This window comes from Haplochromis burtoni, unplaced genomic scaffold, assembly GCF_018398535.1.
Source record: "Haplochromis burtoni strain Fernald_Lab_line unplaced genomic scaffold, NCSU_Asbu1 Contig_82, whole genome shotgun sequence".
Lineage (NCBI taxonomy): Eukaryota > Metazoa > Chordata > Actinopteri > Cichliformes > Cichlidae > Haplochromis > Haplochromis burtoni.
The window spans coordinates 1,971,497-1,984,998 of record NW_024582443.1 but is presented as its reverse complement, the minus strand read 5'-3'; the positions used below and the strand labels follow the sequence as shown (position 1 = coordinate 1,984,998).

The following is a 13,502-nucleotide window of genomic DNA, read 5'->3' as shown; positions in this document are numbered from 1 at the left end:
TTGTATCCCACCTCATTAATTTACGTTCAGCTTCTTATAGCGTCTTTTTTTAAAAACCTTTTTATCAGCTTTATTTTTATAGTTAATTCGGCTTCTTATATTTTGTAGTTTTTACCTTAGAGAGGTGTATATTGTATTTTATTTTATTGAGGTGTTAAATCTTGTAAAACCTATTTTCTTATTGGTAATTTTAGAGTATTTGTCATAATTGATGGATTACAAGAAAATGACATGAGATTTCCTAACATTTCGATTAAAAAAAAGTATTGTTATATTGTTTTTAATATATCTATAAATTGGCATAGTGATTTCTTTCAGTGTCTTTTTTTAGCATTAATTTCCCTCCCTTGTTTTTGATTTAAATATCTATTTGCATGCCTGCCTTTGCATTTTTTACACACTCTGACGTCAGTTTTTGAACATGCCCATAAAAGCAGTATTTGACCCCTGAAACAGTGTATCAAGATCAAAACTTTTAAAATGAGAACACATAAATAAATTTTAGTAATGATATATACACTATATACATGTATAATGTTTTGTGGATTGCGAATTTGTTGCAAAATAACATATTTTCAAAATTGGAAATACATTTTCTTCTATTTTCCTTCTTCTTAATCCTCTCTTTCTTATCATTACAAGAATTATTTGCTTTAAGAGATCACAATCATGAACATATTGTAGTGATGAAGGCTATGCACTTCTGTTAAAAAGCACAGCATCACTGTAATTCAGATTAGTACCAGATAAAAGTCACCTCTAACAGGCATATTGATATCTGGCACAGTGGCTTAAGTTTGTATGAAGCTTTAATGAAGTGGGTCTAATCTGTGGGTGAAGGAATTAAAACTGAGTGGAATGAACGTCATTTACGTTTAATGTGACTTCCTGTCTTGACCACCTAACCCACGTCCAGCTTGACAAGCCACCACCTGACCACAGTTGATCATCTGACTTGGAAGTGATTAGAGTTGAGACTCCCTCTCCCCTTAAAGCAGCCTGGCATCCATCCAGAAAAGAAAGAAAAAGGAAGAAGTGCACTTCCTGGATGAGTTTGGCTTAAAAGTAACTCTCACATTACTTATTATTGTGCAAATGAATGAAATCTTAACTTTTTTTAGAGGAAATCTCAGGAAAATAACAACAAGAATGTATATGTGTGTTGGTCTAGATCCTTAAGCGACACTCTTATTAAATATTGATTTATTAGCAGGATGGACGAGCAACTTTTTACGGGACAAATTACTTTCCTAATAATGACATGCAACTAAAAAAGACAGTAATGTAATAACAGGAAGAAAGTGTCTTTTGGGTGTTCTCCTTTAATTGTGGAACAAGGCTTAAGTGGCATCAATGTATCTGTGTGTGTGTGTGTGTGTGTGTGTGTGTGTGTGTGTGTGTGTGTGTGTGTGTGTGTGCTTTTGGAAAAGAAAAACTTAAACTACAGTGGAGGCATTTTTCCACTCTGGCAGCTTTTGACAGGATGACATCTAACATTCCGGTAAAGAGACAAAACATGACAACAATGTTACGCATTGGATGCAAAGTAGTCCCCTCCTAGACATGTTCAAAGATAGAGCCTGTGGTGCCGCATAAATACTTTCAGTCTGTTTTCACTCCACTGCTTCCTTCTTGTTTTCTATGTTTAACTTTCATTCTTGAGCAGAATGAAGGTTTCATGCAGACGAAGGATGGACGGACACTTTAAGTCGCTGAAAAAATACAAGTCGATAGTTTAAAGAATTTGGGGACATGAGTTCATTCATTATGTTGTATGGATCAGATGTATCTGCTAAATATGAAGCTGAACCGTAAAGAACTTCTTGTCATGTTTACACCTTTTTATTTCTTTACAAATTGATGCAGGCCGATTAATATCATTGCTGTGCTTCTTCTGTGTTGTTTTTTGTCACAGGGTTCTGGGAGACACTTTGGACACTTTGATAGATACCCTTGTTCAACTGCTTGTTAATGCAAATGTCTAATCAGCCAAACACGTAGCAATAAGTCGGTGCTTTTAGGCATCTACACATGGTCAAGATGACGTGCTGAAGTTCAAACCGAGCATCAGAATTGGTGATTTAAGTTGCTTTATTAGTGCAAGTGTTCCAAAAACTGGTGATCTTCTGGCATTTTCCCACCCAACCATCTCTGTTTATAGAGAATGAGGGGCGGTTCTCTGGGAGAAAATACCTTGTTGATGTCAGAGGTCAGAGCAGAACGGCCAGATTGCTTTGAGCTGATAGGAATGAGACGGTCGAATAACCACTCCTATGCAGAAGAGCATCTGTGAATGCACAATATGTTGAACTCTGAAGCTGATTGGTTACAAAAAGCAGAAGACCACACGCTGCTCCTGTTAGCTAGGGAGAGAAAACTTGAAGATACAGTTTGCACAGATTCAGCAAAATTGGACAACAGAAGTTTAGAAAAATGTCGCCTGGTCTGTTGAGTCTCAATTTCTGCTGCAACATCCGGGTAGAGTAAAGATTTGGCAACATGAAAGCATGGATCCATTCTGACTTGTATTAATGGTTCAGGCTGCTCGTGGTGTAAGGGTGTAGCCATGTTGTGATGGCTGCTGCCAGCAGGATAGCACGCTAAGTCAAAAAAGTCAAACTGGTTTCTTAAACAGGACAAAGAGTTCTCTGTACTTAAGTAACCTCCACAGTCACCAGATCCAACAGAGCATGTTTGTGCTGGGCTCGCTGTTTGCAGACGGGAAGACTGGCATTAAAGATGATGCTATCATGTCAACGTGGACCAAAATCCCTGAACGTTTCCAGCATCTTGTTGAATCTATGCCACAAAGAATGAAGGTAGTCCTGAAGGAAAAAGGTTCTAACCCACTACTACCAAGGTGCACCTAAGACATGTATTTCTCTCAACTTTCAAATACTTTACGTAACATTTAAATGCCTATATTCTCACAGCAAGATTTTGTTTTAACCTAAAAAAAATACTTATATTTCATCGCGTTTTGTTTCAACTCTATAGCAGCTAAGAAAATAGCTCATGCCAAGCTTTTGAAACTGTTCCACCACCTTTAGTATCTGCGTAAAAAGCTACTAAATGTGGTCCGATGTTTTTCTCTCCTGCTGTTTCCAAGGTCAAGGATTCAGCTTTGGGCTTTCTAAAGGCAAACATTCATGGTTTCAGAAACCCCGACTTTGTGGTCTTGACCTTTTCTCCTGCCACAACAACAACACTTATTAAAGCTTAGTCACTTCTGCAGTTTCAGAAAGCTTTGATCCCATGTCACACTGTTGAATATCCTCATTGTCGGGCGTGACGTGTCAGTCTGCAGAAACGTACATGGACTTTGACATGAACTGAGTCACGGCTAGACCAGCGTTTGCCTCCTAAATTTTGTCACTGATCCGATCGATATAAAGCAAGAAAACAGAAGAAAAATAAGAACAATTAGTAAATCAAGGTCGCTGTCCACCCCATATAATGTCTGACTTTCTCTTCTGTGATCACATCAACTCTCCCCTAAATGCTGCAGCGCACGGCAGACACTGTAATCTCTTTAACCTGTCACGAGCAAACAGCTCCTCGAACATCTCCCATTTCCAGCTGTTCACCTGGAATGGAAACAGAGGTGCAGACTCGGACAGGAGCGCCTTCCTCACACGTCTCTGCTCCCGGCGTGCTTCAGAGGATCTAGGTCAGGGCTTGTTGGTAGTTGTAACTGAGGTTTGGCGCTTCTGCAACGGGCTGATGAGAGGAGAGAATACGAGATAATGAGAGATGAGCGGTCGTGCTCCATTGATGGGATTCATCGTAACTCTCCTCGCAGATACAATATTTGCCTGCAACTGGCACAAGATTGATGTGATCTCCCTGTGCAAACACCCCGTATTTGGCGAAAAGCTTTTAGTTAGGCAAATACAAAGCGTCTTACAACCATAGGATTCAGGGTTTTTTTCTCTCTTTTCTTTTTAAGCAGTTTGCTTAAATTTCAGGTGCCCGTGGGGTTAAAGTGTTTAGTTGTGGCTGGTTTATCTGGTGTGCCACAGTGTACTTGTAGGGAGGGGGAGAGAGGAAGATATGGGTGAGTCAACAGGCTTTCCCATCACAGGAAATACAGGTCACACTTGAAAAAATACAAGGATGACAAAAAGGACGGCTCAATGCTGCTGACAGTGAAGTGGCTATTTATAGGGCTGGGTAAATAAAAGGTAATGACAAACTGTACCTATTGTAGGACACACATGCATGCACGCGCACACATCGGTGCACCATGTGACCTGCAGAGACCTCCCATTGAACAAACAAAGTGGTGTAATTACAGGCCTGTGTGGCTCTGCAGGTGGAATGTGCTAGCGATAGTCAAGCCCTTGTTGTCCTAATGACTGGAAGCAGCCCCAACAGCCAACAGACATGAGCTCACCGTCATTACAATAGGAGGCGTGGCCAAGCCTGTGACTGCTGTGGACCTGATGTTGCTGTGGAGACAGGACACACACACACACGGTCACACACACGGATCTGCTTAGAGTTAGACCACTGGGAAATTAAAATGGTAGCCCAAAGCAACAGGATTTTATTGGCTAATCACGGGTTGATCCTGGATGTGTTTACGGTGCAGGTTTGTGTGTCTCGGCGAGCGTGTGCAAGTGCAGGGCAGCGTACAGGTGCACCGCACACGCATCGCCTAATTACAATGACAACGTCAGCCGGCGTTGGAGAGATATTCGCCACGCTTGTCTGGCATTGGGCATCTTGTGCAGAAGAGCAATTACTGACCAATCAAATGATTTTACAGCTCGGTTCAGTGTGTGTGTGTGTTTAAGGCTGTCAGCTCTGTCAATGTTTTCTGGCTCTCCGGGGGGAAAAAAACAAACCTTCATGAATTTTCTGTTTCACAGCATGCTCTGCAACTTCATTTACAGCTACCGGCACTTCAGGAATGAGCTGAGCAGAGAATCTCTCGACACACAAGAAGAACGCTTTCATTTCTAAAAGAAGAAACTCGATGACAATGTGGTCCAGCAACCTCTAGTTGCAGAAAGCAAAAACGAAAGAAAAGGCCAGAGGCGGTGGCAGCGTGGAGGCAAAAAGTGAACCATTTTATTACATTAAAATTTTCATACAAACAATGCATACACACTAGGTTCATATTGCTTCAGACATAAGTTTCTTTTTCTCTTTGAATTTCCAGTTAAACAACTCTGTAACAAAATGTAAGTACAACATTTATGAAAATATAAATCTCTAAACAGGTAAGTCAGTCCTGACGATAAGAATACATAGAAACATTCATTACCAGTATGTCAACTATGAGTTGCAAACATGTAAGTTATTAAAAGTCATTCAAGTTACTTAACATACAATAATTTTTACTGGCTTCCATATGGACACATTCAAATATACTCTTAAACTGGCATTCCGATATATTTTATAAGAGGACTCTTTTTTTTTTTTTTAAACTTCTTTAGCAAAGATAGCAAGTTTTTCTCTATCATAAACATAATCACAGTCGAACACTGAAACGATTTGGTAACAATATAATTACAGTACAAGCCTCAGAAACAACTGTCGACAAAAGTAAATCACAAACTATAATCGGGACTTTGGCAAATTACTTGAAAGAATATCTTTGAGTCTTGAGTCGGAGGGAAATAAAGTGTTTTAAAGCTTGGTGCTGCTACTTAGTTTGAAATTATCCAAGGGCCTTTATCTTAACTCTTCAAAACTGGTAAACATAGAATAAGATGGAATAGCCCTTTAAAAAGTATATGTCAAAGTGAAAGTGTGTGTTTTTTGTTTCTGTCATGCCTCGGTAAAGTTTGGACTCGCCACAGCTCAACACTGCTTGAGACAAATTCAATTACAGTCATGCTTTGAAAAGAGAAAAAAGAAAAGCCACCCATGGCACCTGCAAGGTACGAGCTCAAAGATGTTCCAATATTCCTTCAGACTGTCAGCTGATCTCAACAGTTTTAACATGTCATAATGTTATCAGGGTCCGATTTATCGGGCAAGGGTCAAAAAGATCAGAGAGAGACACGAATGTTTAAAGATGGCCGTGCTTCCCACCTCTCCAAAGAGCTGCAGCAGAAGCTGGAAATACGCTACGTGGACGAAAGTACTGAGCCAGCAACACGCTACAGCTGCGGGAGCTGCTCAGCCATGCAAACCCATGCGACGAAGCTCCCAGCACACAGTTTTTGTGCCGACGTTAATGCCAGAGGAGGTCTGGAGCTCAATCAACAACCGTGCTTTTTATTGTTAGGTAGTCTGCCACTTCGTGCCTGTGCTGCTGGGGTTCCCAAACTCCTCATTCCCACCCACACTTACAACTGATGGTGGAATATCTAGGAAGTTTTACAGATTTTTTGAAACAGTGGAATCCTACTACAGCACCACGCTCAAATTCAGTGAGCTCTTCAAGACTCAATCTTTCATAAATGTTTGTAAAGGCAGACTGCTGAAAATTAAGAGCTGCTGTCCAATACTTGCGTGTGCTCTCTTAGGATGATCCAGAGCTGTTGCTCAAATTGGCACTCAAGACTGAGCCATAAAGTTGTGCAAACTTAGTAAAAGCAAAGTCACTAAACTTTGTAACTGCTGTTGCAGGTGATCACTGAAAATGGGCATAATTTGCTGGATCAGCTGATTCTCTTCTGTCCATCCTATGTGCAAAATTCAATAAGTGGCTCCATAGTGTGGTACTTTACCCTTTTTTTAACAAGCGAAAGACCCCTAGTTTGATCCTGGGAGGAGACAGAAATGCCTCAGCGGTTGCCGGTATAAAAATCTGCCAAATCAAATATGTGGAACTACACGCTGGGACCCCGTTTGAATAAAGGAGTGGCTGAAAGTAGCCTTCAGTTAGGGTGTGCAATTGCATCTGCAAGATTCTTTGCAACCCACTATTGGCCAACTCTGTCTAATGCCACTGGTGCTCAGTCTGCTTTGTTAAGGTGTTGCTGCTCCCCTCCCTGCTTTCAACATATGGACGGGTTGGAAGGTCCGAGGCACCTTGGACCACATAAAAGTTACTGCAGACAGGATACAAATCCCATTTTGGCTGAAGTGGCCTCGACAGGATTAAAGTAATGGGTCTCACCCCACTGACTTAGATAAGGAGTTGGTCTTGTTAGCACTTGTTTTAAGGGCCCGGAGGTGTTAGCAAGATGGCTGCTGAGTGGTGAGATTTTCTCCTAGAATGACTTTAATAGAGCTCAGAAACAATTTAGAAATCACCTTCTGAAAAGTTGTGAAAAAAAACACAGCATGAAAACTAAAGTTGGTGAATGTGTAAGAAAAATGTAACGGTGTCAACGTGGCACGCAATTTGAAATAAAAGCAGGAAGTCCAACTTAAAAATGTACATTTAAAATGTAACTTCTGCTTTACATCTGTGATGAAATATCCACCACAAGATACATTTTCCCTCCACATTCAGAATCTTCAGTGTCTTGTCCAAAGTTTTTACACAGGGTGACAAACAATGTCAAGTACCGACCCATATTTAATACCACTGATTACCAAAGCTGTTCCACTATGACGTCAGCTGCTAAAACGACAGCATCGACATTTGTAATGATACCAGGCACATATGAAGAGACTAGCATTTCAAGTGAGCCCGCTGTAGCCTGCAAGTGCCCGAATAGCTTGTGTCTTTCTGTAGATAAATCTTAAGACAAACCTAGATCACTTTCAACAATTTATACGTCTCATATGAATAAATCTAATAATTTCTCACAAAAACCACTTATAAAGTGCTTCCACCTACAGCCTACACTTCTAAATATATTCACACGGCCGAGCTGTTTCAGAGAAACATTTGGCTAATCACTCTTTTCTTTAACACTGAAACACTTGAACAAACGCCACTAAGCCTAAAGCAAATACACTGGTTAAGGCGTGAATGTGCATGGTGCTATGCTACTTTTATGCTCAATAGTGGTGTTTCCCTTAAAAAAACGAACAGCAGACAAACTGATGGAACTGCAGGCAAATTCACATCCAATTTACGTAAACTGTTCCAAGAAATTTCTACAACTATCGTTACAGAGAGCAATGCCTTCCATCTCCCGCGTTGTTGACCAGTACACTGATCGTTCACATCTGGCGTCAATGCAAGTATTATGCAACGGTGCGTAGACTGTGTGTACAAATTCCCTGCATTTTCATAAATCTTGTAATCTGCACATAAAGAACATTTTAAATTCCAGGCACTCACTTTGATTGCATTAAGCACAACATAACTTTTTTGTTTAGTTTTTTTAAGGACAAATTGCAGCAGCCAAAAAGAGACATGTACATATGTTCATAGTTCTTCCATTTTGTACAGTACAGCCTGATATTAATACAAACATGAATATACTCTTTTACGAACAACAGTATGGCTTAATGTGCACAATATAAATAAAGATATGGTAGGATGATAGTGGCTGAGATCACTGGAATGGCTTTGTAAATGTTTGAACGAGACTTCTGAATCATAACTTTGTTCTTCAAATGCAAAAGGACACATAATGGCAAACTAATACTTCACACGATTTACATGTGTTTTCTTTTGAAAAAACAGTATTTTCTAACAGTCTTAATGCGTAAAACAAAGTGTGTCGTAAGTTGGAAGTAATTCATACATAACTTGAGTGCAGCGATAAAAACCGGTCGGCCCATTAACTACCCATAGGGCTGACATCTGCAGCTGAATCACGTGGCTGTAAACAAGAATCAACTGCGACCCCAGAGATTCTAAGCTTTGTCGCCTGTCTCCGCCCTCCCACCTTAGCCCCTCCCACTCCTCTGTTCTCCACCTGTCACTGCAGCAGTTCAGTCTTTTTCGTAGGTGTTGTCGACTCACCTTCTCCAGAGTCGGACACGTTGATGGGGCTGTCCCTGGAAAAGACCTCTGTTGACTCTCTCCAAATGCAGTCGGCAACAGTCTTAAAGGAATGATTGCTGCATTTGGGACGGACCTTCTGAGAGGCATTGTTGACAATCTGGCGGCTGTTGGAGGTGGCTATCTTTATCTTGAGGGCAGCATCCACACGATCCACTACTGTGTACGTGCCAATGCTGCCGTCCTCAAAGCCGATGATGATGTTTAGCGCTCGCTGGGAGAGAGACAGGAAGGTGGGGGTCTTGTAAAGCGAGCATGTGCCAATGCTCTTGCCATCGGCAAGGCGCATCACGATCAGGTTGGACACAACGCCCGCGTCGTCGTCTTCGTCACAGTTCCGGAAACATATGTATACAAGGTAACGCCCATCTCTTGATAACTTCTGACGCCAAATTATACCGGCGGCATGAACAAGCCTGAGCTTCCCACTGTGAAGGTCCAAGACGTTAATATTCTCGTCACCTTTGGAGACAATCCCTAATTTTCCGTTGGGTGAGATTTGGAAGTCCTCTAGATTTTTGAGGAAATTGGCTGGCAACTGGACTCTCCTGCAAACGGACTCATCTGCAACGCTCCAGATGAAGACTGTCTCGGTGGACGTGATGAAGACTACACAGTCAGGGCAGTCGGGAATGAGTTTGAAGTTGACAATGGTAATGCCATCATCGCAGACAAACTTCTTTGATACGCTGCCTGACCACAGGCTGACAGCGAGAAGCTTGTTTTTTGACGTTCCCACAAGGAAAGTGTTCGCTGTGGTGATCAGTGCATTCTGGAGGGTAACTAAGATGTTGCAGACTTTGTGCCCCGTAGCAAGCCTCCACACTCTGGAGGCATTCTGCTCACAAAGGGACACCACAAACTGGTCATTGTGCGTAATTAACAATTGTGATATTCTCTGTCCATTGATGCGGAAGATGTTTTCTCCTGTGTTGGTTTGCCAGACATACTGACTGGACTTGTCATCCGAAGTCACCATGAGATCCCCTGAGGAGGTTAGGACACAGTTCTCTACTATGCCCTCGTGCTTAAAGACTGTCTCAATGAAGCCAGTGCTAAAGTTCCACTTGTGGACAGCTTCTGAGCCGTCCATGGTAAACACATAGTCCTCTCTGCCAGACAGCTGCAAGGTCTGGATCTTCTTCCCTGTTTTGTCAATGTTGGACATGGCGGTGATGATATCAATGTCCCAAACAGACAGAACTCCACTGCTGGCAACCGAAAGGAGCAAGTTGTGGTGGATTGATTTGATGAGTTTCACGATAGCCCCTGAGATCTCAATCAGGCTAGCCATGCACTGTCCACTGTCTCTCCTCCAGACAAAGATAGAGGAGGTATTTTCCATGGAGGCCACAATGCTTTGGCCATTCTTGGAGAGTACAGCGGCAACAAAGCGTTCACTACGTTTGGCTTTAAACTTTTCTACCATCTTCCATACTTTTGTGTCCAGCACCTCTATACTTCGAGCCTTGCAAATGAGAATGGAACGTTGGTCTTCTGCTAACTCAATGCCCACTACTTCGGTCTCATCCCCTCTACAATCATAATCCTCCATCAGCTTCGGGTTAGTGACCTCTTTGGTGTTCCACACGGACAAACTGCCTTCATTGTCAATCATCACCATTTGGCTGAGAGTGTCGAGTACAAGAATGGACTTGACAAACCCTCCAGAAAACTCAGATGTCACAGTGGCCAACTTGTCACCATTTCCAAGATGAAAGATGGAGACCGTGTTGAGGTACTGGCCACAGAAGGCATACATTCCATCTGGCGAGCACTGGACACAAGTCACCTCATACCAGCAGTGGAACTGGTACAAAGGCCAACCATAGAGGAGGTCAATGACGTTCACATCTTTACTAGCCTCAAGCCATGCCAAAGCATGATGGGTAGATAAAGTAAAACCGTTAATGAAAGCAACGCCACCAGTGATGCCAGCATGCTTGGAGCCCTTGATTTCAACCTCAGATAAAAGGCAGGACTTGTGATTATCATAGATGAGCAGTGTGTTTTTAGTTGTGGCCACAACCAGATACTTCTCATCAGAGGTTAACCTGATTCCCAGCACAACAGATCTGGCTGTGTCGATCTGCCGTAGAAGTTGCCTGCTCTCTACATCCCAGGTGCTGACAGATCCATCTTCCAGTGCTACGAGGACTATGTTTGGGGCTAGAGTGGGCAGGATCTCCACAATCTGCATGTAGCTGGAGCAAAGAGGAAGCCTCTCTGGACTGTAAGTAACATCCATAGAGGAGTGGAGAGGCACAATAGAGCAGTACTTTGGGCCATCTTTGTCACACTCCAGAAGGAGGTGTCTGAGTTTAGGCAGGGAGGTGACAACTGGCAGAAGTCTTTGCTGCAGCTCTGCAGACAGTGACGCCGGATTCTTCAGCACTTTTACTTTGATGCTACGGAGAGTTGTGGCTAAAAACTTCAGCTCTTTCTCTTGGGTGTAACTGTAAGCTAGGTCAATGTCTGTAAGAGCCTTTTCAAACTGGCCAATCTTGATCATTGTGTAGAGCCAGCTGAAGTTCATTATGACACCAAACATGAGGTCATCTGTACGCCCACTCCTGGTAAGGTGGTACACCAGCTCTGTCATTTTTCTGTGGTTGACAAAGAAAATGTCAGGCTCCAAAAGGTTGCACTGGAACACCCAAGGTTGTTCAGGAGTCTGTCTGTCATAAGAGTACTTATCAGAAGATGTCTTTTCATGGGACTGCTGATGGTGAGGGTTTTTGTGATGAGAAATGTTCAAGGAAGTGAAATGGTTGTTATCATAGGTAAAGATCTTCTTTCTGCCCCCTGACCATGCCCCTAGAAAATACTCAGCTAAGAGGCTATGCATCTGATGCACGTCCTCCTCATTGCTAAGGTACAGCTTCTGGGCAATAAGGTGCAGGTGCCTGTTGGCCCAGACCATCAAAGTGACGTTCCGTACCTGACGTTCCACCAGATACCCCTCAAGCTCCTCTCTGAGCTTCGCAATCAAGTCATAGGCGATTCTCAATGGGTTTTTGAGGTATGTTGCCACAATGACATCACCAAGAACTATGTTATCAAGGGACAGGATATCTTCCAGCTCAACTTCAGTTAGCCCAGCCTTGGCCATGGTGATATACCCTAGTGCTCTGAAGACAAATCGTTGGCCTAACTTGTTTTCCACAGAGTAGAACAACTGCTCTATGCTTTCGTGCACCGTCGAGCAGAGCGACTTATCGTCCACATCTTTATGTGACCTCCAGTGAACTACTTCCCTGTAGATGAGGTTAACAAACATTGGCAAAGTACACTTGGCAAGTGCCTCATTGACATAGATCTGTTGGCCTGAGGTGACCTTTCTCTTCACCCCCAGCAGTTGCTGCTTTAATGTCTGACTGCAGACTTTGCGGTCTCTCTGGATTAATTCAACGTAAAACCCCTCATCATGGATGAGGTGGCGAAGCTTCTGCAGGATGCCGTGTTTATTGGGCAACGTTGACACCACAATGCGGACCGTCCGAGGGAGGTGTACGGGGAGCCACCACAGCTTGCGAGCTTCATCGGCTTCAGAGAGCTGCTCCAGGGCATCTAGGACAATGACCAAGGGCCTGTGGAATGACGGTTCCCCTAAGAGGTTGATCAGGAGTTCCTTCATCTCCTGAATCTTGTTAGGCAAAAAGTGAATCAGGCAGCGGTAGTTTAATGCAATCTGTTCACAGATGCTCTGGAGGAGGGTTCGTAGGTCTGTGGAGAGCTGGCTGGAGCCGATATAACGAACAATGACCACTGGGTCGCTTTCAGGGCCCATCTCTTTCTGCAGCCACGTGTAGGCCTGAAAAACAGCATTGAGAGATTATTACTATGGATAAATCCAACATGGAAACCATTTTTAATCATTTTCTAGTTACTGGACATGTGTAATGTGTAACACTCCGTTAAAATATTCTGTAAATGAGAACTACTCTAGTTTTGAAGCTATACTGATCTTATAATTTCAGTCATGAATTCATTAAATGGCCCAGAAGAGATTTCATTTGACATTAAAAATGTTAACTGACATATTCAGGGCAACACGAAGACACTCCACATTCGACTTTCAGTGAGTTTGAGAGAGAGGGAGAGAAAAAGACAGACACACACAGACAGATTCGGTCTACTGCGTATTTAAAATGTTATGTTTTACATGTGTTTGCATCTCCATTCCTCATTCTGCGGGTAAGGAATGTGAGCAGACGCTGAATTTATAAAACTGTAAATATCAAAGACCAAACATATGTGTAGAAAAATCATTTAACATTTTTCCTCAAACAGTGTCTGGCACCTTTATTTAATTCAGCAGGCAGAAGATAACAGCCTTTATTCTCAGGCAGGTTTACATTAGAGCACGGCTTTTGTTTCTAAGACCTTCTGTTTGAATACTATACTGTCAAATACAAAGTCTCAGTTTCCTGTGCTCAAAGATAAATATTTTTTAAAGTTACTGCATGACGCTAACTGTACTTCAGCACATTATAATGATAGACATCCTCACAACAGGCTGTCTTTGTGCACAATCGGTTTATTTTAGCAACGCTGCGTTCAAGGTGTCCAGGCTTTTATTACCAACATAGAAGTAAAAAAAAAAAAGAATTTGAAGGACTTGAAATGCAATAAA

The 13,502-nt window shown here is 42.4% G+C and overlaps 1 protein-coding gene across 3 annotated transcripts in view; it reads right to left on the bottom strand.

The window, feature by feature from the left end:
- Window positions 1-5,053: 5,053 nt before the first annotated feature.
- Window positions 5,054-13,502, bottom strand: part of LOC102301019 (NACHT and WD repeat domain-containing protein 2) — a 59,471-nt gene continuing 51,022 nt past the window's right edge. For all 3 annotated transcript variants that reach the window (XM_005925824.2, XM_005925822.2, XM_005925821.2), the window contains exon 8: window positions 5,054-12,680. In XM_005925824.2, the coding sequence (XP_005925886.1) occupies window positions 8,784-12,680 (3,897 nt within the window). In that variant the 3' untranslated portion in view covers window positions 5,054-8,783. The remainder of the gene's footprint in view (window positions 12,681-13,502) is intronic.